Source organism: Desmodus rotundus, chromosome 10 (assembly GCF_022682495.2).
Source record: "Desmodus rotundus isolate HL8 chromosome 10, HLdesRot8A.1, whole genome shotgun sequence".
Taxonomy (NCBI): Eukaryota; Metazoa; Chordata; class Mammalia; order Chiroptera; family Phyllostomidae; genus Desmodus; species Desmodus rotundus.
The window spans coordinates 15,845,306-15,870,215 of NC_071396.1; the positions used below are offsets into that span (position 1 = coordinate 15,845,306).

General features: G+C 55.8%; 1 long non-coding RNA gene and 2 gene segments (V, D, J or C); all 3 read right to left on the reverse strand.

Annotated features, from left to right (window-relative positions):
* The window catches only part of LOC112322327 (Ig alpha-1 chain C region-like), an 86,173-nt gene that overhangs the window by 14,557 nt on the left and 46,706 nt on the right, over positions 1-24,910 (reverse strand).
* Positions 8,112-10,901, reverse strand: LOC139440325 (uncharacterized). The gene is made up of 2 exons (XR_011650492.1): positions 10,149-10,901; positions 8,112-9,313 (listed from the first exon to the last, which is right to left on the reverse strand). It is a non-coding gene; the product is annotated as an uncharacterized lncRNA (long non-coding RNA).
* The window catches only part of LOC112322324 (immunoglobulin gamma-1 heavy chain-like), a 59,475-nt gene continuing 46,115 nt past the window's right edge, over positions 11,551-24,910 (reverse strand). The window contains 4 exon segments of the C gene segment in view: positions 11,551-11,964; positions 12,051-12,380; positions 12,498-12,545; positions 12,889-13,179. Of these exon segments, the coding sequence occupies positions 11,636-11,964; positions 12,051-12,380; positions 12,498-12,545; positions 12,889-13,179 (998 nt within the window).

Here is a 24,910-nt window from a genome sequence, read left to right on the forward strand (position 1 = left end):
ACCCAGTTCTTCCCAGTTTATTCCAGCCCAGCTCAGCTCTGCTAAGTTCAGTTCAGCTCAGCCCAGCCCAGCTCAGTTCAAACCAGTTCAGCCAACTTCATTCTTTTTCTTTTTAACTGAGCTCAGCCTGGTTCAACCCACTTTAACCCAGCTCAGCTCAGTCCAGCCCAGGTAGGCCCAGATCAGCCTAGTTCATTTTAGCCTAGCCCAGCCCAGCTCAGCCCAGCTCAGCTTAGCTCAGTTCAAACCAGTTCAGCCAAATTCATTCCTTCTCTTTTTAGCTGAGCTCAGCCCAGTTCATTCAAGTTCAGCTCAGCTCAGCCCGCTTCAACCCACTATAGCCCAGCTCAGAGCAGCCTAGCCCAGCTCAGCTTAGATCAGTTCAGCTCAGGTCAGTCAGCTCAGCCCACTTCAACCCAGTTCTGCCCAGGTTATTCCAGCCCAGTTCAACTCAGCTCAACACAGCTAAACTAAGCTCAGCCCAGCCTAGCTCAGTTCAATTCAGCCCAGTTTATTCCAGCTCAGTTCAACCCAGCTCAGCTTGGCTCAGCCCCAGTTCAGCCCAGTTCATTCCTTCTGTTTTTAACTCAGTCCAGCCCAGTTCTTTCGAGTTCAGCTCAGCTCAGCCCAGTTCAGCCTAGCTCGATTCAGCCTATTTCAGCCCAGCTCAGTCCAGTTCATTCCAGCTCTGCTCAGCTCAGCCTTGCCTAGGTGTGCCCAGGTAGACCAAAGTAGCCTATTCCACCCACCTTGCCTACTCTAGCTTGACCCTATGCTGCTGAGCCCAGCTTCCCCGACTCTGCCCTGCTCAGTTCAGCAGACTCCAGCCAAGTTCAAGTCAGCATCACTTAGCTCAGGTGTGTCCAGCTCAGCTCAGCCAGCCTAGGACAGTCCTGTCCAGGCTACCTCCGCTCTGCTCAGTTGGATTAGCTTGACTATGACCTGTCCATCCAGACCAGCCCAGTCTGAGACAGCCCAGCTCAGTGCAGCCTGGCTCACCTCGGTGCATCAAGGCCAGCATGGCTGAGAGCTTCCCAGATTGACCATCCTGGCCCAATTGAGCTGCAGATACCTCATCTCCTTTGAAATGACTGTCCACTCATGCCACAGTTGGCACAACCCAGCTCAGTCCAGATCACCTTTGTCAGGCCTGCCCAGCTCAGGCCTGGAAATGTGGCCTCAAGCCAGCCTGCTGTGTCATCCAGCACAGGAACAGCTAGATCTCTGCTGTTCCTCTAGCTGATGGTTGCTCTCCTGGTTGATCTACGCCAAACCCACTGTCCACACATGATTCCTGACCCTTAGCCTTGGGCCCTGCTGAGCCCTGTTCTCTCTGATGGTCTTTACTCCTTATCTTCTCCAGGTGGCTTTGGTCTTTCTCTTGCTTCCTTGCATCTCCATTCAGGGGAGGGACCGCTAAATGATAAGCTGTGACCAGGAGTCTCAGTCCATGCTGGTTGGGCAGTCAGGTGTCTGCTTCCTGGCCGTGGCCCAGCAGCTTGCCCTTCATGGCTGCCTGGACTGGCCCCAGAGCTGGGGCACCTGGACTGCTGTGATCTTCTGTCAGGTGCTTGGTTGGTGTGGCGACCAGTGTGGCCCATCCCCACCCTCTGTGGCTCCCTGGACAGATAGGCTCCCAGGACAGATAGGCTCCCAGGAGAGGTCAGTCATTAGAAACCATTGTAGTTATTTTTAAGTCCAGACTACATGGCTGGGGGGAGGAGAGCTCTGCCTCAGTGCTCTCCACTAAAAATGGAGTGGGAACCCCCGGGGCCTATGCAGCCCTGGAAGGTCCCTTCTTTCTGTGTTCTTGGGAAGTTCATAGAGAGACTGTCTCAGTGAGGCTTCCATGCCCTCATTGAGGAGCTCTTGGCTCCCGGCCCCAAACCTCAGCCCTACCTCCACTGCTCACTCCCATCTTCTCTCCCAGATGCTGTTAGCAACCACCAGGGTCACCTGGCTGCCTGAGGAGAGAGCGGACACCAGGTCCTCCACTGTTGCTCCCTGACAGGAAAGGGCTGTGACTCTTACGCCTGACACATGGGGCCTAGTGGGCCATGTGCACAGATGTGGAAGCAGGGCCTCCTGCTGACACGTGGCTCTTCTTTGTGTTTTGTGTGTGTCTGCACCAGGAGGAGCTGGCTCTGTGTGTGTGTGTGAGTCTATGAGTCACCTGGGGTCCTTGGCACTTGCTCCCACATCATCATCCTGCAGCAGGGCCCCCATCAGGACTGCAACTGGTGGCATGGCCAGTGCGGGCTGGAGGGATCTGGGGGAGGTTGTCATGACTGTGAGGTTGGCTGGTGGCTCTGCAAGACCCCTGCAGCCCCTAAAGCCTGGGGGCACTGTGCCACATCCCTTCTTCAGGTGGCTTCTGAGGGGGTGGGGAACACGGAATGGCCTAGAGTTGCCCACAGTATCCAACTCTGACCTGTAGAAGCAGCCAGCCCACACTCCACTGATGTATGCCTTGCCTTCATGTTGTGGACATGTCTAGCAGGCCTGTGTGTTCTCAGAACCCCATGAAGGGCCTCCCCACACACACATGGGAGATGCCATGGGAGCCTGCCATTTCATCTCATTGGTGTGAGCTGCTTAGAGGAGATGTGCATAGTTTTAGAGAATGAGACATCAGGGCCCCATCCCCTGGACTTGGGACACCTTGGGCCAGTGGTCCCCATGCAGGGAGGCTGAGTGGAGATGGCTTGGTCAGGCCTGGTGGCCTTGGAAGACCCAGGACTGCTGTGTGGTGGCCTGGGTTGGGCAGGCTGACCAGGTGCATAGAGAAGGACCCAGCTGGAGTCCTCTGACCACTGGGGCATCTCTCTCACACCCTGCCCTTGGCCCTGGAGACAGATGCCATGTGGGTGGCAGAGTTAGGAAGATAGAGTTCCCTTGAAGAGCCTATGATTCTGAGAGAAACCACAAGGCTAGAGCAGGTGTAGACCCAGCTGGGTATCAGGGTGGGCCTAGGCAAGGTAGGGCCAGGCATGCAGACTGCATATGTGGGAATGTGCAGGGCTAGGGGCTCCCCTTGGCTGCCTTGGCCCCTGGCAACTCCTTCCTATTCTCCCTGGGCTGTGGGCATGAGGATCCTGGGCCTCATTCTGAGCCAGCCTCTTGGCTCAATCCTTATGTCCCAGAATGTGCTGGGTAGCTGGTGCTAGGTCAGGGAAGCACGTCGAGGTGGGCACCATCTCTAGCCTTGGCCACCCCCGAGGCCCATTGGTCTTGGAGCAGAACAGCTTCCACATGTCAGCTCAGCTCTGGGTATACAGGTCTGTGCTTCCCCATTCCTTCCCGGGGCTGTGGCCCTGCCCCAGCCTTGAGGAATCACCTTGACCTGCCCCTTCTGTCCAGGGCTGGACCTGGATGCCCCCTACCCTGCAGACACATGCCCCAGCCTCCTCAGCCACCCTTCCATGGCCCCAACCTGGTGGTCCTATACTGCAAGACACAGGACAGAGTCTGAATCTAAACAAGCTGTGTCTCAGCTGTATGCAATATGTGAGTGTGTGCATCTGTGTGGCATGCACATGTGTATGTGTCGCCACGGGCATACATGTGTGCCTGTGTGTGAGTGTGGGTTTGTGTGCCAGCACACGAGCATTGTCTCTCTGGTTGCACGTGGGTGTATGTGTGATGCGTGTCTGTGTGACATGCACATATCTCAGTTGTGCACAGTACGTGAGTATGTGCACCAGTGTGATGCACATATAAGCACATGTCTGTGGACACACATATGCATATGTGTGATGCAAACACATTAATGTGTGTCTCAGTGTGAGAGTGTGTCTGTGTTACATTCTCACATGCGTATGTCACTCTGTGTGTGCATGCATGTGTGGCTGCATGTGGCTGTGTCACATGCATGTAGTATGCATGTGCCTCTGTGTGTGTTTGTCTGTATGGGCAAGATGTGCACTCTTACCACAGCCCTGGAAAGCCCTGCTGACATGAGGAGTACACTGCAAGGTGGGGGCAGCACATGCAAGGACAGAGCTGCTGCTCATCCATATGAAGTTGTCCCAGGTAGGCGGTGTTGCTTGGTGTCCACAGGAGCCCTCAGTGCTGGAGAATATGGTGAAGCCTGGAGCTGGGAGCTCGGACAGGGCTGGCTGAGGCTTCTTGCTCCTTAATGACCTAGGTAAGGTGGGCCCAGAACAGGTTCCCACTTGGTTAGAAAGTTACAAATAAGCTGGGATGTGGGGACTGGCGGGAGGCTAGATAGGGCCTGGACAGAGAGCATGGGATGAGTGGGCTTTGAGCCTGAGCAGTTTGAAACCCCATTTTGGGGCCAGACCACAACAGGAGGGCCTGAGGGTGGGGAGAACAGGGACCATGGGCTGCTTGGAGGGAGCCAGGCTGCAAATGTTCCTCAGACACCTATGCACAGGATACCAGCAGCCTTCAGGCCCCCCAGACTTAGCTGGGGACTCAGTGTCTCTGACCCCTGGGATGGGGACCAGGCCCCATAGTTCTCCTGGACAGTGAGACCAGCTGACCCTTTTCCTGACCTTGGTAATGGCCCCAAAGACAGGCCCATGAATGCTCTGGTCCTTCCACATAGTGCCTGTTTCCAGGGGCTGGCCTGGACCCATCTCCATCCTGGGACTGACTGAACCACCCCAGGCTCCTGGCCACCTGCTCGCTCCACCCTAGGATGGCCCTGTACATGGTCCCTACCTTCCCCGTGAGGGTGCAGCACTCTGATCTCTGGAAAGTAGTGTCTCCTGTTCTGATTTAAATGCTCCCATTAGTCAGGAGCTTGACTATCTCCTCAGACACTCAGGAGCCATCCACACCTACTTGTCTTTGCTCTTACCGTTTTTCCTAAGGATGTTCCTGGTGACCTCTTGGAACTCTGCAAGGCAGTCATTCTAAATGCCAGTTCCTGGTTTGTTTTACGTTTGCAATGACTTTTACCAATTAATCCCTATCTCTTCACATTGCTTATCATGTCCTCATTTAACAGAAATTCTTATTTATTCATTGATAGATTGATTTTAGAGAAAGAGGGAGGGGGAGAGAGAGACAGACAGACATTGATTTGTTGTTCCCCTTATTTATGCGGTCTTTGGTAGATTCCTGTATGTGCTCTGAAGGGGGATTGAACCTGCAACCTTGGCCTATTGAGGAGACACTCTAACCAACTTAGCTATGCAGCCAGGGCAATTTAACAGAAATTCTTGATTTCTATGTGGTCAAATTCATCAGCTTTTCACCTTCAGGCTTGTGCCTTTGGCAGTTGAAGAACCCTGTTACCAGCTGTAGGAGTGCCCTGTGGCTCCTGTAGCAAAGTGCCACCAATGTGGGGGTCTAAAACCGCAGGGATTCATTCCCTCCAATTTTGGATGGCCACAGTCCAACACCAAGCTGTGAGCAGGGCCAAGCTCCCTCCGAAGGCTGCAGGGAGCATTTGGAAGCTACTGACATCACTCCAATCTCTGCTTCTGTCTTCATGTGGCCTCCTGCCCCACGTGTCTCTGTAATGTCATGTCCTCTTTGAAGGCCACCAGTCATTGGAATTGGGACCCATGCAAAATTTAGAAGGACCTCAAGACCCTTAACCTAATGTTATTTGCAAAGATCCTTTTCCAAATGAGTCAACCAGACCGAGGCTGTCTCCAGCTCCCCCAGCCTGGCTGGTCCAGTTTCTGTTGGCTTTGAGTGGCATCTAGATGGAAGCAGTCCTCCTGCAGGGCTCCCACCACCCACCTGTACAGGGTGCAAAGCAGTGGTCAGAGTTCGGTTGTCCCTCCCACCTCCCAGGCTTTCCCACTGGTGTCCACTGCCTGACCTGGTCACATTCACTGTTCACCAAGTTCCTGCAAACAGCTGAGCTGTTTCTGAGCCCCCGTGTGTGGATATGGTAGTCTGTGCAGGGGCAAAGTGCTTTTGCAATGATGTTTTGTGCAAATGCTAATGTTTAGGGGGAGAGTCTCCCTGAACCTCTCATCCTTTGCTCTTACTCTTCAGAATTGTCCAATCTGTAAATGGATCTCAAAAGCAGACAGACAGACAGACAGACACACAAAACCAACCCAGCTGGAATTTTTATTGGAGTACATGGCAAGGTAATGGGGTCATGAAGCCCCAAATCATACTACTGCTGTGACCCACACCACCCCCTCCCCCATCCAGCCCCCATGTGTGCTGGTCCCAGGCATCTTCTGGTGCCATGGGGACTGGACAGGCCCGAGGAGCTGTGGGCTCCTGGGGAGAGAGACACATGTGGGTCTCACTCTGGAGGGCCAAGTAAGTGTGGGAAGGGGAGTGTGGTGTGTTCTGTAGGGCTGTTGGGGGGAGAGGATGTGAGCAAAGTCTCAGCAATGAGGCAACCTGATGTACCCTGGTGGTGGGTTCTTGAGTGTATGTGTGATGGGAGGGCCTCTGTGTGTGTGCAGTCACCTGTGTGTTTGTGAGTGTGTAAAACACAGAGGTGTTCATGTTGGAGCTGGTGCTCAGGGCTGTGGGCTGCACCTGGTCAGGAGGGGCCTCAGGGCTTATGTAGGCACAGCTGTGGGGGCTCAAGCATAGGCGGTCATTTGGAGAGGTTTGGGGCCCTGTGTGCAATGATGCTGGGAGGTCATAGGTGGGAGCCTTGGGGTTAGGGGTCAGTCCCTGAAGGTGTTCCTGCCAGGAGGGCTAAGGCTGTAGTCCAAGCCAAATCCTCCTGTTCAGCAAGGAGGCCACTGGATCAGTGGCTTGGGTATGATCCTGAGGGAGGGGTGGGCTGGCTGGAGGTGCATGCCTTGGTTCCAGTGATGGAAATGAGGGGGCAGGGCCTGGGGCCAGAGAGATAGAGGGGGCTGGGTTGGGTGCAAGAGACAGAGGGGGTGGGGTGACCCTCAGTACTATCACCAGAGTGATAGTACCTGGAGCCCTGGAGTCATGGAGATTCCCAGCCTGCCTGGACGAGTTCTGGTGGGCTAGATATGCTCCTGGACCCCTGCTGGCTGTGCCACTGACTCCTGTGGGTGACCCAGCTGCCAATGGAGTGAAGATGCCCCAAGCTGGAGTGGTACTTCCTGATGGCCTTGGGCCTCCCAGGCTGTCCTGGCAGAGGCCCTTCCCCAGTGTCCCCCATGCTGGAGCCCACCCCAGGCCACTGAGGCATGCCTGCCCTACTGTCTGCGAGCTTTTACTGAGAAGGGCTGACAGCTGAGCACTGCCTTGGCTCCCGAGGGCTATGTCTCCACAGCCCAGGGGCCTCTGTGAAGGACAGCCCTGACTCTATCATTGCTGGCAAACTGGCCATCATCAGTCTTTGGCACCTACCTGGGCCACCTTCTTCACCCTTCCTGGAGACCCCCAGCCCTCCACCCTCCTGGGAATCTCCCGTCTACCCTGTGCAAACCCGAGTCAAATTCGGGTCTTGGGGCCTCTCCCCTGATGATGTCTCACTGCCTGGGTCTGTGGGGACCCCAGGACAGGCAGCTTTCCTGGCCTGGCCTTCTCTGCCCCTCCAACCTGATCCCTGTTCCTGACACCCGCTCTCCTGTTTGGGGCTGAGTTGTGTCCCTGCATTTGCATGTGGGGGTCCTAACCCCTGCACCTCAAAATGTGATTGGATTTGGAAACAGGGTCTTTTGAGAGGTAATGAATTAATGTGAGGTCAATAGGGTGGGTTCTAATCCAGTCTGACTGGTGTCCTGATAAGAGGAGAGATTGGGACACAGACACACAGAAGGATGGCCATGTGAGGAGGCCACAGAGGAGGTGGCTGTCCACACGCCCAGGAGAGAGGCCTCCGAGGGCTATCCCTGTGACACCTGCCCTGGGCCCTCCAGCTCCAGGACAGGGACAGAATCTATGTCTTCTGTTTCAGTCCCTGGTCTGTGCTGACTGACACACCGAACATGTGTGCCCTGGTTCTTGCCACGGGCCGCCTATTTCCAGCCCCAAGTGCCTGTGCAGCCTCCGTGCCCCCTTGTTTCTGGGCCGCCTTCCTCACCAGCTGGGAGCCCAGGGGCAGCTGGGAAGCAGAAGGCAGGAAGAGATGGAGGGCTGACAGGTTCTGGTGCAGGGAGAGTCGGGGGGATCTGATGCATGACTCGGCCAGGCTATGGGTTTTGTGAGGTGTGCCAACACCAGAAAACTCAGGTGAGTTATGCAATTTTTAGGATGTTTTATTGTCATAAAAAAAAAACAATAGAGAAAACTAATGGGATCCAGAAAATAAAAAAGAAAATAAAAAGCAACCCAAGCTATAAGGTGGTGTTTCCTTTGAGTAATCTGTCTCTGAGCATCCCCTATACTCATGGGGTCTACGTCTCCCCCTTTCCCATCTAGACAAGCTGATTTGGCTCTCTTTATAGATCTGGACCTCTGCCCAGCTCATCCTGCTGGCTCCCCAAGGAAGGAGGAATGCTCTGCTCTGTTAAGTACTCTGGGGTCTCATGACCCTCCCCCACTGGAGCAGGGGAGGTCTTGGGAAGGGGCGAGAGGGCAGAACTTACGCCCCCTGCACCCACTTTCCTGCTCTCCTGCTCTTCTACACCTCAATGCCCATGTCCCTTGACCTCCTCTGTCCACTGAGGGGGCTGTGTCCCACCTGCTTGGGGACCTGGTCACCAGCCCCCTTCCTCAGGAGGGTTGTAGGTAGACACCCACCTCTCCCTGGGTGGTACTTCCCTGCACCCTTGGGACCCTGTAGCAGCCCGGCCCAGGCCCTTCTCTGAGGGTCTCCTCTGGTGGTAGCCATCTAGGTGACCACTAGGGCCCACCACGAAACTCCCCTTGTGGGCGCTCAGGACCCTTCCAGGACTTCAGCATTTGGACCCAGCCCAATAGGCGCCAGGAACACAGGGCCCTCACCTCCTCCAGGTGGGCTGGCATGCTGACCCCAGGCAGGGATGTCCTGGGATGGGAACACACCACACCGACGTTCTTGGAGTCCACATGGCCCCCGGCGGTGTCTTGGGGACTGCTGTGCAGGGGCCAGCAGGTGTCCGTCAGCTCAGGTTGGGGGCAGAACCTGCTGTCTGCCTGATTCTCCTAAGGGGTGGGTCACAGGGCAGGATGCAGCCTGGGATGGCTGTGAAGCCAGACGGCAGAGGCACAGGCCCAGGGTGGCCACAGGGTCAGAGGGTGGTGACGTCAAAAGTCAGCGAGGTCAGAGGGTGAAGGAGCAGGCTTAGGCAGCAGGTTGAGCAGCATGAACCAGCAGACCTGGGTCCTGTGCTGGTTGGGGGCAGTTCTGGATGCCTGCCCAGGAAAGCTGGCACTAAGCCCCTTGTCCAATCATGTTCCTGTAGTCAGGGACGATGGTCCGCTTCAGCTCCACCACTGAGGAGAAGATCCACTTCACCTGCAGGGAGTGAGTGCCCGGGACCCTTCATCAGCCTCCACAGGGCCCGGGAGGACCAGGTGGGGGTGGAGTGGGGACAGTGAGGGGTACAGAGTGCAATTGTGTGGGAACAGTGAGAAACAATGAGGAACAGCGGGGGGATAACATGGGGACAGTGATGGACTGTGAGTGTCAGTGTGGGGACAATGTGGGGACAGCATGGCAGGGTATCTGAACAGTGTGGACATGGTATAGGGCCAGTGAAATGAGAACAACATGGGGGCATTGCAGGGACTGCTTGGGAGGACATGGGAACAACATGGGGGTGGTGTGGGGACAGTGTGGGGATAACATAGAGACAACATGTGATAACAGGACAGCATGGGGACATGTGAACAACATGGGGGAGCATGGGAACAATGTGAGGATGGAGTGGAGATAGCATGTGGACTGCATGGGGACAGCATGAGGACAGTGAGGGGACAGAATGGGGAAGTGTGGGGTCAGTGTGGGGTCAGTGTGGGGACAATGTGGGACAGCATGGGGACATCATAGCATCAGTGTGGGGACAATGTTTGTTCAGCATGGGGACAGCATGGAGTCAGCATGGGAGCAATTTGGGGACAGTGTGGGAACAGTGTGCAGACAGTGTGGGGTCAATGTGGGGACAACGTGGGGAAGGTATGGGGATGGCGTGGGGTGGTGTGTGGACAGCTTGCAGACCCCTGTGAGGATAGCATGGGGACAACATGTGAACAACATGGGGACAGAGAGTGGATGGCCTGAAGACAGCATGGGGACAGTGTGGGGATGGCGTAGGGACAACATGGGGTCAATGTGGGGACAGCAGGCCCACCTTGAAAAGGGTGACCGTGGCGCTGTAGCACACGCTGAGCAGGAAGAGGGTGATGAAGATGGAGATGGTGGTCCACAGCCCGTCCAGCTCCCCATCCTGGGCCTCTGCACAGCTCTCGTCCAGAAGCATCCCTGGACAGGGAGGGGGAGGTCAGTGCTGGTAGCTGTGGGAGGCTGGCTTGGGACTGGTGGGGCCTAGAGATTCCCTCTGTGACAGGGTGGGGGCCTCCCAGGCTGGGCCAGTGGTGCCCAGCTTCCCCATCCTCCACCTTAGGTCCCAGATCTCAACCTGGCCCAGGGGCTGCCCTTCTCTCTGCAGCCCTCACTGGGCCCTATGTGGACGAGATGGGTTGACCTGGCAGTCCAGTCTTCTCTGCAGTCCTCCAGCCCTCTGCCATCCCCACAGGGGTCAGAGGGTGGGAGGGGCCCCTGACCTAGGAAAGGCCAGTGCCAGGTCAATGTTGGGAGTGCTGAGACAAGCAGTGGACCCAAGGGCTGGTCTGGGTGTGGTGGGGAGGGTTTCTGCACACCGAGCAGGGAGGGTGGTGTCTGAGCTGGTCAGTGTGTGTGTGAGCTGCTGGGTGGGCCCTGGGGTGTTGGAGGCAGTGGGGTTGGACTGGTGTCTATGGTATGGGTTCTAAGGACCTGCTGTGTTCTGTGGCCTGGGCCTGTGCAGTGTGCCTGGTAGAAGACCCCAGAGTAAAGCCTGTGTGTGCATGTGTGTGCTTGTATGTAAGTTCATGTGTGTGGGAAAGTGGCCATGTGAACTGGCCAGTGGGAGTAACTATTTTTTTGGTGGGTCTGGGCTCAGCATCCATGTGGGCATCTGTATGGTCCCTCCCCTTGGGCTCCATGGCGCCTGTTTCTGCCCCTTTGGGGTAGTAGGGTGAGTGTCTTCCCGAGTAGACAGGCCTGGCCCCAAGCAGGACAAGGCTGGGCTAAGCCCCCTAGCCAGAGGGAGGGTGGGAGGCCTGTTCTTCAGGGCAAGAGAGGGTCTGTCCCAAACCATGGACCAGGCCTCCTGCTGTGTGGGTACAGAGCCATCTTATGGAACCCAGGGGAGACACAGTGGACAGGAAACCCTGGAGACAGTGACAGCACGGTCCCACAGTGCAGGCTCGTACAGAAGCGGGAAACACTGGGCCCTCAAGTCCCAGAGGGACTCCAGAGGGGCTTCTCCTGTCCCCTGTCCACTCCTCCAGCCTGGAGTAGTTGCTGGCTGGGGAGGAGGCTGGAGGAGTGGCCTCTGTTGGCAAAGCCCCATCCCCTCTTTCTGGTGCCTACAGACCTGGAGGCTTGGTTCCAGCCCAAGTGGGACCACCCGATTCCCCTTCATGGTGACAACCAGCTGCAGAACCCGGCCTGGGCTCTGCCTTGGAAAGAACTGTGACAGCGTAGCAGGGTTCCAGGGCAGCGCTGGGTGCTTTATTTAATGCTGAGCCTGGGAGATGTACATGGGGTGAGGTTGCTGGGCGCTGGGCACATTGCTCATTTACCCGGAGTCTGGGAGACGGACTTCTGGGTGTAGTGATTGTGTAGAGCCTCATGCATCACCGCACATATGAAGGCCTGTCCCTGTATCCACCTGGCTTTCTCCACAGAGAGCTTGCTGTACAGGAAGTAGGACCCATCCTTGTCCTTCATTGGCGGGGTTGTGGTGTACTTGGCCTCTGGTTCAGGCTTCCCATTGTTCTGCCACTCCACGTTGATGTCTGGTGGGTAGAAGTCTTTGACCAGGCAGGTCACACTGACGGTGTTCTTGACCAACTCATCCGGGTGGGGGGGCAGGGCGTACACCTGGGGCTCCCGGACTTGTCCTGTGGGATGGGGTCAGCACAGATGGTCACTCCCAGGTCAGGGGCTGGCCCCCTGGGACCCACCCCTCACCTGTCTGCTGTCCCACCTTCGGCCTTGGAGATGGTCCTCTCGATGGGGGCTGGGAGGGACGCACTGTTGACCTTGCACCTGAACTTCTTGCCATTCAGCCAGTCCTGGTGCACGACTGGGAAGGCATTGACCACGCGGTAGGTACTGTTGAACTGCTGCTCCTGTGCCTTTGTCTTAGCTGTGTTTACCTTTTTGTCATCCACATACCAGGTGAACTCTACTTCAAGGTCTTCTGGGGCCACATCCACCACCATACATGTGACCTCGGGCGTCCGGGAGATCATGAGGATGTCCTTGGGTTTCGGGGGAAAGATGAAGACTGAGGGCCCTCCTGGGGGATCAACTGCTGTAAAAGACACAGTGGACAGAGGTCAGTATCTAGCTGAGCCTCCCTTGGACACTCATTCCCTGCCATGGGCCACACCCCTAGGCTCGGGCTACCTCCTTGGTGTGGCTGACTCACCTGGGCATGAGCACATGGGGCATTCGGTGGTTGGTATGCAGCTGGGCACTGGAGAGAGAGCACACTGGTGGTTACTGGGGCCTGGGTGTAGTTACTAAGCCCTGGGGGTGGGCTTAGGTCAGAGCCAGGGCTTGGCAGGTCTGAGACCAGCGTCCTCCTCTGGGGTCCCTTAAGCTTGGGTAAGGGTGTCCAGCCTGTGCCCACCCTGGGCCTGGTGGAAATGCCCAGAGGACCCCTCCCCAGGCTTAGGGGCCTTCAGGATGGGGAGACTGTCAGTGCCTTCCCCCACTGCTGTAGGCCGGGGCAGCCATCCCTGCTCCGTGATCTGTCCAGGCAAGAGGCTGCCCGGGCCTGTCTCCCAGTGGATGTCCCCCAGTGGCTGGGTTCTCACCAGTCTTGTCCACCTTGAAGTTGCTGGCCGGGTGAGCTACGTTGCAGGTGTACGTCTGACTGGATGAGCTGCTGGTGGGCACCGTCACCATGCTGCTCAGAGAGTAGAGCCCCGAGGACTGCAGGATGGAGGGGAAGGTATGCACGCCACTGGTCAGGGCACCCGAGTTCCAGGACACAGTCACCGGCTCAGGGAAGTAGCCAGAGACCAGGCAGGCCAGGGACAATGTTGATCCGGATGTGGCCCCACAGCAGGATTTCAGCGGGAAGACCTTTGGGGCGGTGGTGGTGGCTGCAAGACAGGAAGTCGTGTGACTGCCAAAGCCTCAGCTGGGAACTCTGGGCAGGCCATCAGGAGCCCAGGCCTGGGACATCGACCAGCCCAGTGCCTGGGGCTGATGGTGCAGCCACCCATGTGGATCTCTGCTAACCAGGCCTCATGCCTCTGTGACTGAGGGCACTGGACTCATCAGCTCAGCCAGTGATGCATGACTGCCTAGACACGAGTCCCCCGAATCCCCCAAGCCCTCAACCCCCTTGTCCCTACAGAGCCCTCTGAGCCCTGACCTGTGGCTCCTGCTTCTGGCTGGCTCCCATGAGTCATTCCCTTGTGACAACTGTCCTGTCACCTGCCTGGCCCTGCCCTGGGCATGGAGTCCCCTCCTCAGTGTGGCAGGGTCTGCTGCCAGCCCTGTGGCCAGAGTCCCTATCATGCAGGCTGTCTGCCCCTCTGGGCGAGTTGCACAGCCAAGGCGCTGCCCCAGTCCCGGTCCCCACCCTAGACCCTCTCCCTGCCCTGTACCCTGTCCACGGCAGCCCCTGCCCCATCCCTGTGGTCCCCCAGCCCAGGATACTAAGTCTATGCCTCTGGAACCACCAGCTTCTCCCCGGGTCTTTGTGGCTTCCTGAACTCACACATGTCCTTGGCCATCCAGCTCTTGCTCAGTCCTGGTCCTTCCTGAGCCCAGCCAACTTCTTAGCATGGCTGGGAGCCTGGCACTGGCCTTAGCATCCCTCTTCTGTCTGGCACCAGTGATATAGAACCCAGTGTGGCCAGGGTGTACTCCCACCCCAGGGCTGGGCCTGTCCCCCAACCCTGATCCCATCGGCTTGGTCCCAGGGCTCTGCCCCGAGGCCCCCTATCCCTTCCCACCTCCATCCCAGGATGGAAGCCCTGGCTCAGGCCCTGAATGGGCCCTCCAGCATCCTTCTGAGGGGTCCATGGCCCTGTGCCATCCTGCATCTCCGCAGCTCCCTGCAGCAGGACTGGTGCCTCTGGGCCCAAGAACTGAGACCCATGTGGTCTCCTCAAGGTCCCCTTGCTCCTTCCCCTCTGAGCCTTTCTTGCTCAGGGCCCCCTTGCCACCCCAACTTGCTGTCCACCAGGCTCATGTGTCCCCCAGGGCTCTCTCTCTGCTCCCTCCCAGCTCAGCTCCCACCTCCTCCAAGGCTACTGAGCTAAAGCTCAGGCCCTGCCCTGGTCTCCAGAGCTCTGGGGCTGCCCACTACCCCTCCTCTCCTCCCAGCTCACTGGTATATGCTCTACCTGCTGCCCAGAGCTCCTGGCCCTGGAGCTGCTCCCTCTTACTGCCTTGCAGGCTCACCTCCTCCCAACTGCTCCCCCAAAGCCCTCCCTGCCCCCGTCCCTCTTCCTGGACCCTCACAGGAGCTCAGAGTCCCTTGTCCATCAGTCTCTTGCCTCTGCCCATGAGAAGCCCAGTTCTGCCAGCTCAGGCCCCAGCTCTCCTTGTCCAGGGGACCCTGCTTTCCCTACTCCAGGGTAAGCTCCCTATCTTTCTGCCTTTCCACTTGCCTACTGCTCACCTGCATAGCTCTGCCAGCTTCCCTAGAGCTCCAGGTGCAGATTCCTGACCTGTTCTTCCCTTCAACCTGCCCCCTGCTCACCAGCATAGCTCTGAAAGATTGTTCTGGGGCTCCAGGGACAGCTCCCTGTCCTCCCACCTACCCCCTGCTCACCTGCATGGCTATACCAGCTCCCTCTGAGGATCTAGGGCAGTTACCTGACTTCCTGCCCCCTGCTCACCTGCATAGCTCTGCTAGCTTCCCCTAGAGCTCCCAGGGCAGCTCTCTGCCCTCCTGCCCTTCCACCTGCTCCTGCTCACCTGCATAGCTCTGCTAGCTCCCCCTGGAGCTCCTGGGACAGTTCCCTGCTCTCCTGCTTCTCCTGCCTCCTGCTCACCTGCATAGCTCTGCCAGCTCCCGCAGAGTTCCAGGGGCAGCTCCCTGACCTCCTGCCTCACCACCTGCCCCTGCTCACCTGCATAGCTCTGCTAGCTCCCCCTGGAGCTCCTGGGACAGTTCCCTGCTCTCCTGCTTCTCCTGCCTCCTGCTCACCTGCATAGCTCTGCCAGCTCCCCTGGAGCTCCAGGGGCAGCTCCCTGCCCTCCTGCCTCCCCACCTGCCCCTGCTCACCTGCATAGCTCTGTCAGCTCCCCCCAGAGCTCCCAGGTCAGCTCTCTGTCCTCCTGCCCTTCCACCTGCTCCTGCTCACCTGCATAGCTCTGCTAGCTCCCCCTGGAGCTCCTGGGACAGTTCCCTGCTCTCCTGCTTCTCCTGCCTCCTGCTCACCTGCATAGCTCTGCCAGCTCCCCTGGAGCTCCAGGGGCAGCTCCCTGCCCTCCTGCCTCCCCACCTGCCCCTGCTCACCTGCATAGCTCTGTCAGCTCCCCCAGAGCTCCCAGGTCCGCTCTCTGTCCTCCTGCCCTTCCACCTGCCCCTGCTCACCTGCATAGCTCTGCTAGCTCCCCCTGGATCTCCTGGGACAGTTCCCTGCCCTCCTGCCTCCCCACCTGCCCCTGCTCACCTGCATAGCTCTGTCAGCTCCCCCCAGAGCTCCCAGGTCAGCTCTCTGTCCTCCTGCCCTTCCACCTGCCCCTGCTCACCTGCATAGCTCTGCTAGCTCCCCCTGGATCTCCTAGGACAGTTCCCTGCTCTCCTGCTTCTCCTGCCTCCTGCTCACCTGCATAGCTCTGCCAGCTCCCCCAGAGTTCCAGGGGCAGCTCCCTGATCTCCTGCCTCCCCACCTGCCCCTGCTCACCTGCATAGCTCTGCCAGCTCCCCTGGAGCTCCTGGGGAAGCTCCCTGCTCTCCTGCCTCCCCACCTGCCCCTGCTCACCTGCATAGCTCTGCCAGCTCCCCTGGAGCTCCTGGGGAAGCTCCCTGCTCTCCTGCCTCCCCACCTGACCCTGCTCACCTGCATAGCTCTGCCAGCTCCCCTGGAGCTCCTGGGGAAGCTCCCTGCTCTCCTGCCTCCCCACCTGCCCCTGCTCACCTGCATAGCTCTGCTAGCTCCCCCTGGAGCTCCTGGGACAGTTCCCTGCTCTCCTGCTTCTCCTGCCTCCTGCTCACCTGCATAGCTCTGCCAGCTCCCCCTGGAGCTCTAGGGGAAGCTCCCTGCCATCCTACCCTTTCACCTGCCCTGATTAATGCACAGCTCTACCAGTTCCCCCAGAGCTCCAAGGGAAGCATTCTGCCCTCCTGCCCACTTGCCTGCCCTTGCTCACCTGCATAGCTCTGTTAGCTTCCCCTGGAGCTCCTGGGGAAGCTCCCTGCTCTCCTGCCTCCCCACCTGCCCCTGCTCACCTGCATAGCTCTGCCAGCTCCCCCTGGAGCTCCTGGGACAGTTCCCTGCTCTCCTGCTTCTCCTGCCTCCTGCTCACCTGCATAGCTCTGCCAGCTCCTCCAGAGTTCCAGGGGCAGCACCCTGCTCTCCTGCCCTCCCACCTGCCCCTGCTCACCCTCATAGCTCTGTTAGCTTCCCTTGGAGCTCCAGGGGCAGCTCCCTGCCCTCCTGCCTCTCCACCTGCCCCTGCTCACCTGCATAGCTCTGCCAGCTCCCCTGGAGCTCCTGGGGAAGCTCCCTGTTCTCCTGCCTCCCCACCTGCCTCTGCTCACCTGCATAGCTCTTCCAGTTCCCCCAGAGCTCCAGGGGAAGCTCCCTGCCCTCTTGCCCTTAACCTGTCCCCTGTTCACCTGCAAAACTCTACCAGCTCCCTTGGAGCTCCAGGGGCAGCTTCCTACTCATCCTACATGTCCCATGCTCACCTGCATAGCTCTGCCAGCACTCCTGCCCTCCCACCCACCACCTTCTCACTGCATAGCTCTGCCAGGTCCCCCTAGAGTTTCAGGGGGGCAGCTCCCTGCTCTCCTGTTCTCCTACCTGCCGCCACTCAGATGCAGTTGTCTTGCCCCTCATCCCTAGCCTGCTGGACTACAGTAGCCCCTTGCCCCTTCTGCTCTAGGATTCAGTTTCCCATAGGTCTGTGAGTTCCACCCAGGCTGCTGTGTCTCCCATATCTCCCTCTGGGCTTCCTGCCATTCCCGATCCCTCAGTCCCATTCAGCTCCACTCCTGGCCTCATCCTCTTCTGTCAGACACTGGGCTTTGCCCACCCTCTCCCCAACTGGCTATGTCCCACATAGCTGCTGCCCTGCCCTGGGCCCTCCCAGAGGAGCTCATCCTCTCTGTTCCCCCCACCTCTGGGAACTGCCTGGACCTTTGCTCCTTCTAGTTGCAGATCAGCTGCCCTGTGCCCAGCAGCCTTGCCCCAGAGCCCTGGCTGCTGTCCCTTGTCCACCACCTGTGGGGCTCTCTGCTGAGCCCATGAACACCTCTCCTGTCGGCCCCTGCCCCTTGTTCCCCTCATCCCAGGCCCCTGGTCTCCTCCTCTGACCCTGCCCATTGTCCTGCACAGGACCCTCGGGTCACCTGGGGTCTTTTTCCTCCCTGATCTGAGCTGTCTCCTGGGCTAAGAATGACTGTCCACCCTGGAGCAGCCTTGCAGGGTGGCCTCCAGACCAGCCTCCACCCTGCGCACTGGCCACATGCAGCCCTGGCTCTGCCCTCCAGCTCCTCATGGCTCTCTGGCCTCTGTCAACCTCTGGAACGTCCAGCTCTGTGGGTGAGAACTGCTTCTCTGGCTCCTATGCTTGGTGGGGCCATGGCCTGAGACTACCTGCATTTCCTGCTGCCTCATATGCTCCTGGGGCTCTTTGGGGCCCCAGGGCCTGATCTTCCCTCAGCGCCTGTAACTGGTTCTGCTGCCCCCACCTCCCTCCCTCTGCCCTGCTCTGGAGGGACCCCCACTCACCCAGAGTGGGGGCAGTGGAGGCAGTGCCCCGTCCTGCCCACTTCAACCCCAGCCCCTGGGGCTTCTTGTGGCTGTGCTCTGTGTCCACAACCTCATGGCTCAGGAGTTGGTGCCTGGGCCCTGAGATGTGACTTGCCCCGCCCCCTGGCCCCACAAAGACTAAGAACAGGATTGAAACCAGTGGCATGGCTTGCTTCCTGGAGTTCCCTTTTTTTCTGGGTAGTTTCTGTGTCAAGGGGCCTGGGGGAGTCCAGATGTGGCCAAGGTCACCTCATGTGGGTGTGCGCGGGTGGGGTGAGGCAGCCATCAGGAACCAAGGGATGGTGTGTGAACCTGGCCATCACCTGCTCTGCCCCCATGGGGATGGCCTCTCGCCGCACCCTCTGGTGCCCCTGTCCTGGGGCAGCTCTTGCGGCCCCGCCTGCATGTGGTGTGGGCACAGGTTCTCCTTCTCACCATCTGTAGCCCAGCCCTGGCTCATCCCACCCACCCACTTGGGCGGCTCCCCAGGAAGACTGCAGTCTTCCTCGGGGTCCTTGGCTCTTCCCTTCTTCCCTCTGACTCCATCCATGGCTTCATCACTGACCAAAGGATGGTGCTAACCCACGGTCAGGGGAAGCTGTCCTCCAGAGGACAGATGGAAGTCTGATGTGTGAGGATGGAGTTCACAGTGGTCACTGGGACCAAAAGTGCCCCTCTGGCTGCAACATCGAGCAGCTGCTGCACTGCCCTGAAGGCCAAGGCCCTGCCATGCTGCATGAGGGGCTTGGACCCTCAGTGTCTATGTCTCCGCCACACATAGCTGAGTTACCCCATGAGTTCATGGTCTGGCCTTGGATTGGGGCAGTGGGAGGCATCAGAGTCCCTATCCCTGACATACCTGGGGCCAGGAAGGCTATGGGGGAGGGGCTGGGCATGGTTCCTTCTAAGCAGTCAGTGGGCAGGGCTTGTGCCCTTTGAACCTCAGAGTGGAGTTCAGTACTGCAGGAAGGGACCGTTGTGCATGACGTAGGAGAGGAGCAGCCCCTCTCACCCATGGACTGCAGGGCCCAGTGGCCCAGGGTCCCTGGGGTTCCACATCCATCTGCCAACAGTCCTCTAGGCCTCTATGCTGGCCCTGTCATCCAGTCCTCAGTCCATGTCCCATGGTTTGGGATTTCTCACATACCAGCTCCAAATCCTGGTCCAGTGGAACACAGGAGCCTTGGCCAGGGGCTTAGAGGCTCTGCCTGGAGTCCAGCGCTGGGGCCAACCGGCTCCCTGTTCTCTTTGTGGCACTGTGCCCGGGGCCTGACTCCCAGGAGAAGCCATGTCTCCTGAGGTCCTCAGAGGTTTGGCTTGGGGCCTTCCATGGCCCCCTCCCAACAGAGGTGGTCATGTAGCCCTTAGGTTCCAGGTCCAGGGACAGAAGTGACCCTGCCGCTGCATGGGACAGGGCAAGGTGCAGTAGGAGCCCATGGGCCACTTGACAAAATGTCACTGGCCACAGCCTTGGTCCCTTTCCAGGGAAACTCATGGTAAATCTGTACCATCCACCTGGCTTCTTCCCTGCGGTGCCCAGTCTGCCTTGAGTTCCTGTCTAGGCGGTTGCTGACCAGCTGTGCAAGCTGTGAGCATCACTTATGATTGTCCAAGAAGCACATTGATATACATAATCTGTGGCCAGCTCACCATATTGCTGACTTTGGCAAAACACAGGGAGTATCTAGGCCAGTGGCTGTTTGCCTGTGAAGTGCACTGCCACCTGTAACCCAAATTTCTGGCAAACCACACTGACCATCTGGCTATTCATCACTCCTATGGCCCCCAAGTCACCAATTCTGGTGATGGGCATGGTGTCAGGAAGAACCATATCTGGGGACCATCTCAGGACATTGACACAAACACTGCCGTCCACATCCAGGTGGGATGGCTGCTGTGGCAGGCGAGGCATGAAGGTGGGACCTGGGTGTTCTGCATACTGGGCTTGGCCAAACCCCAGGCACATGTCCTTCCTCATGGCCCATTCTTCCCAGGTGAATTCTCTCATGTGGGAAGGTTGGCAAGGCTGTTTGCCTAGGGGTGAAACCTTGCTAGCAACCACATTGGACCTGAGCCTGGCTCTCAGAAACTAGGGAAAGGAGATGCTTTGAAGGTGTTCACAGGCCCTTTCCCATGGCCTTGTCCCCGACTGGGGTGTCAGGGCCTCAGTGGCCATCCCTGGTCATGACATACAGCAGTCTGAGCCATGCCCTGCTCTGCCCCATCTGGGACTCCCACCAGCATTACCTGTGTCCCTGCTTGTGTCCAGGTATTGGAGGGCTGTATGTACCTGTGATTGTGAGCTATTGTCAACAGACCACATGGTGTCTTCACCATGGTGTCCTAAGACACTGTGGAAATGAAGACCAAGCAAATGGAAACAACAAAGGCTGTTTGCTACTCAGAGCTACTGTGGCCAGGAGTCGGCCTGCAGCCCTGCACTTGTTAGAGGCCAGGGGCTGGCAGGAGAGTGAGGGGAGCTTTGCAGTTTTATTATGTGTAGGTATGTCATCACTATGTACATACAATATCACGTACATGCATATAATATACACATATACTACATCTACACAGTCCACTATGTATTTTCATAGGTTAAGTGATACAGAAAAGAGGGGTACCCTGAGGGGGCTGGGGAAGCTGGACAACCCACAGGAAATGGGCTGTCCTGTGGGACTGCTTGGGGAGCAGGTTGTTTCCTGGGCCTGTGGTAGAGGGTGAGGGTTCTTTCTGTCCATGGTCTGGCTGTTGTCCCTCTATATGTTGTCTCTTAGGTCAAACCCTCTCCCGGTGATTTCTGGGTGTGAATGCCTGTGAGGATTTCCTGGAAGCACAGATCTGTGGTGCATCTGGGTTTTGCTGACCCTCCTGGACTGTGATGGACAGGTGTGGGGGTGGGGGCAGTCTGAGGCCAGGGGGAACTCTGGTTGTGGGTGGGTCCTCATTAGTACCCAGAAATGAAAACCTGGCCTGGTTGAGCAGGGAGTGGGGAATATTATGAGTAACAGCACAACATAGTCCACAGGCTCATCTTGTGCTCATAAAGATAAGCACAAAAATTAAGGGCCCCTCCTCTCTAACTGAGATACTGTCACAAACCAATTGTCCCCCAGTAAGTTTTTAGATTCAATATCAAAAGCACAGTCCATGAAAAAGAAAAACCCATCAACTGAACTTTATTAAAATAAAAATTATCTGCCTTGTGAAAGATACAGTTAAGAGTGAAAAGACTAGGAGAAAATATTTCTAAAATACATGTTTGATAAAGGACTTGTATCCAGAATATGCATAGAACTGCTTAATTTCAACAATAAGAAACAAAAGCCCAATTAGAAATAGACAAAATACCTGGACAGACACCTCACCGAAGAAGACATACAGGTGGTAAATGAGGACATGCAAGATGCCCTGCCTCTGATGGACCACAAATTAAGGCAACAAAGCACTACTGCACATCTGTTAGAATGGCGAAGATAAGAATGAGCACCCCACAACTCTGAGTGCTGGGAGGACATGGAGCAGCGGGACTGTCATCTCTCCTAGGGAAGCTCGAAATGCTGCAGCCAGCATAGAAGGCAGTTGGACAGTTTCTTCAGTATCTAAACCCAATCTTACCACATGGTCCAGAAACCACAACCCTAGATACTTATCTAAGACATAGAAACTCATGTCCACCCCAAACCTGTGTAACAGGGTGCAGCCGGAGAGGGAGGCTCCAAATAGGGATTTGTAATGGGGTCCAGAACTCAAGGTGTCCAGGAAATATTAGAAAAAAAAATATAGGATGTCTTCACCCCACAAGTCTGAGCTGGGGGATGGGATGCATGGAGCAGGGCCATTGGGAGTTGTTTTGAATAGCAACAGTTTTGCAGATAACCTCTAAAACAGTCATTTTACATATCTTTAGCCTTTAACTGGTTTCATAGATATGTTAAATAGCTGTGGCCATGCTTTGAGCCAGGGGGATGGGAGTGACTTCAACCCATGATGTAACTGGGAGGCAACTCCCTCTGGTTATAGAACCTGCGTCAGAGCTTGGGGATGATTGGCTCCATACCACAGGGCCACACCTGCCTGGACTTACTCTGGCAGCCCAGTAAAGCTGGAAAAATACAATGCTGGCAGGTGTGGCCAATTGTGGGAGGAGTCAGAAATGGTGCAGCAGAGGAATATTGGTGCTGGGATTTAAACCCAGGCGTGGCAGCCATGTGGGGTCTTTTTGGGACCACATGGCTTTAGCAGGGGCGAACCACACACTTTAGGGTGCTCCCTTTTTGCCACATGGCTTAGGAAGCAGGAGGGACTTTGCCTAAAAGGAAAGGGTGAAACGACTCTTCCTGGTGGGCCAGGAGAAGGTGCCACGTGGGTTTGGATTAACTGGAGATCATGGCAGTGACACAGCTGATGGTGTCGGAACTGAGGGGCTACCTGAGCCATGGACTTCTATTTCTTTTTCTGAGATATGGTACCCTGGACTGGACATGTAACGGTGCAGCCAAGGGGGCGGCCCAAATAAGGATTTTTAATAGGGTTCAGAATGCAGGGTGTTCAGGAAATATTAGAGAAAAAAATATATATGATGTCCTCACCCCCACCAGTCTGAGCTGGGGGATGGGACACATGAAGCAGGGCCATTAAGAGCTGTTTTGTATAGTAACAGTTGTGCAGCTAGCCTCTGGCATGGTCATTTACCATATCTGCAACCTTTAACTGGTTTCATAGATATGTTAAATAGCTGTGGCCAGGCCACGCTGTGAGCCAAGGGGATGGGAGTGAGTTCAAACCAGGATGTAACTGGGAGGCAACTCCCCCTGGTTACAGTGCCTGCCATGAGAGCTTGGAGATGATTGGCTCCATGCCATGGGGCCATGCCTGGCTAGACTTACTTTGGCAGCCCAGTAAAGCTGGGAGAATATGGGAATGGTGGCAGGTGTAACTTATTGTAGGAGGAGTCAGAAATGGGGCTGCAGAGAAAGATGGGCGCTGGGATTTAAACCTAGGCACGGCAGCCACAGAGGGAGAGGACCATGCAGTTTTGAAGGAGGAGAGAGAGGACCATGTGGTTTTGGGGTGCTCCCTTTTGCTACACAGCTTAGGCAGCAGGAGAGACTTTGCCAGGAAGAAAGGGGAGAAAGGACTCTTGCTGGTGGGCCATGAGAAGGTGCCACATGGCTTTGGATTAACTGGAGATTGTGGTGGTGACACAGCTGATGGTGCCGGGAGCCTGAATCAGGGACTTCTACTTCTTTTCCTGAGATATGGTACCCCGGACTGAACAGAGGGACAGAAAGGATTGTGTGTGTCTGGATATTCTAAAGGGCTTTAGTATTTTAATGAAGACATTAAATCATTACTCTAAGTCTATATAACTTTTAAGAAAATAATTCCTTTCCTTTTCACCAGTATCTGGCATTGAGAGACATCTTTCCCCTGGCGGCGGGCAAAGTGAACCTAGTACGGGGCGGGGGACCCCCGAAGAAAAAGGGGGGAGGTAATTTTGGTAATAGTATATTGTTTACCACTCCCTGGGCCTGTTCTGTAACAGGCAGAGGGGAAAGGAAGGACTGTGCATTTGTGGGTATTCTAAAGGATTTTGGGATCTCAATGAAGACATTAAGTCATTACTCTTAAGTTTGTATAACTCTTTAAATAAATAATCCCTTTCCTTTTCACCAATCTCTAACATTGGGAGGCGACTTTCCCTAGTGATGGACAAGGCAAACCTAGTATGGGGTGGGGAGACCTCCGGAGCACAAGGGTTGGTCCATTCAGTAATAGTATATCATTTCCCCTGCCCCAGGTCTGTTCTGTAACACTTGCATGTGGATGTTTAATGCAGCTTTATTCATAGTTACCAAAACTGGGGAACCACCAAAATGCTTGGAGATGGATATATAAACTGTGGTCCATCCAACACTGGAACTGAGCAATAAGGAGTGAGCTATCTCTTTCTGCTGAACTGATCCTTCTTTTCATCATATAAGGTCCTTTTTGTGTCTCTCTGACTGCTTTTCATTTGAAGTGTATTTTGAGTAAGTATGGCCACCCCTGCTCTCTCCTGTTTACTATTTTCATGGGATGTCTTTTTGCATCTCTTCATGCTCAGCTTATGTGTTTCTTAGATGTGTTCCCAGTCTCTTGTAGACACCACACACTTGGTGAATGAAAAATGGGCTATAAAAAATATGACAAGTTCAGTGATGAACAGTAACCTCAGGGGATAATCTGATCATAAATCTCTAACTGGGCACGTCATGGTGGGTAGTTATGCCCAGGTCTATAACTTTGTTACTAAAAGGATTATCTTTCTCATACGTAACCCAGCCCTGTCCACTGTTCTTGTGAATTTATTTGAACATGTCTTTTAAATGCCAGAGTCATCTTCTTTTTCAGACCCTTAGGAGGTGTGACCGTGCTCACAGGAGCACATGGTCCTGTAACTATCATGTACCTCGGTCTCTCTCACCTCTGTGCAGTCTTCCTTATCTCCTCACCTTAATTCCAAATGTACAAAAAAGCCATAAATTGTTATTCTCCAGAGCCTTTCTGATCTTGTTCATCACATGTCATCAGTTTTGCTCATATAAAGTCATAAAAAATTTCCACAGGTTTGGCTGTTGTTATGTTGACAATTGGATTTTGTTTTTTACCCATTCAGCCACTCTGTATCTTTTGACTGGGAAATTTAATCAATTTACATTTAAATTAGTTATTTATAGGAAAGGGCCTGTTATGGCCACTTTTTCCCTAGTTTTCTGTCTGTCTTGTGGCTATTTCATTCTTCTTTCTTGCTGTCTTCCTTTGTTTCACTGATTTTTTTTTGTAGTTACATTCTTTGATTCCCTTGCTTTTTGATGGGTATAAAGTTTTGGTTATGTGCAGCATTATGCAC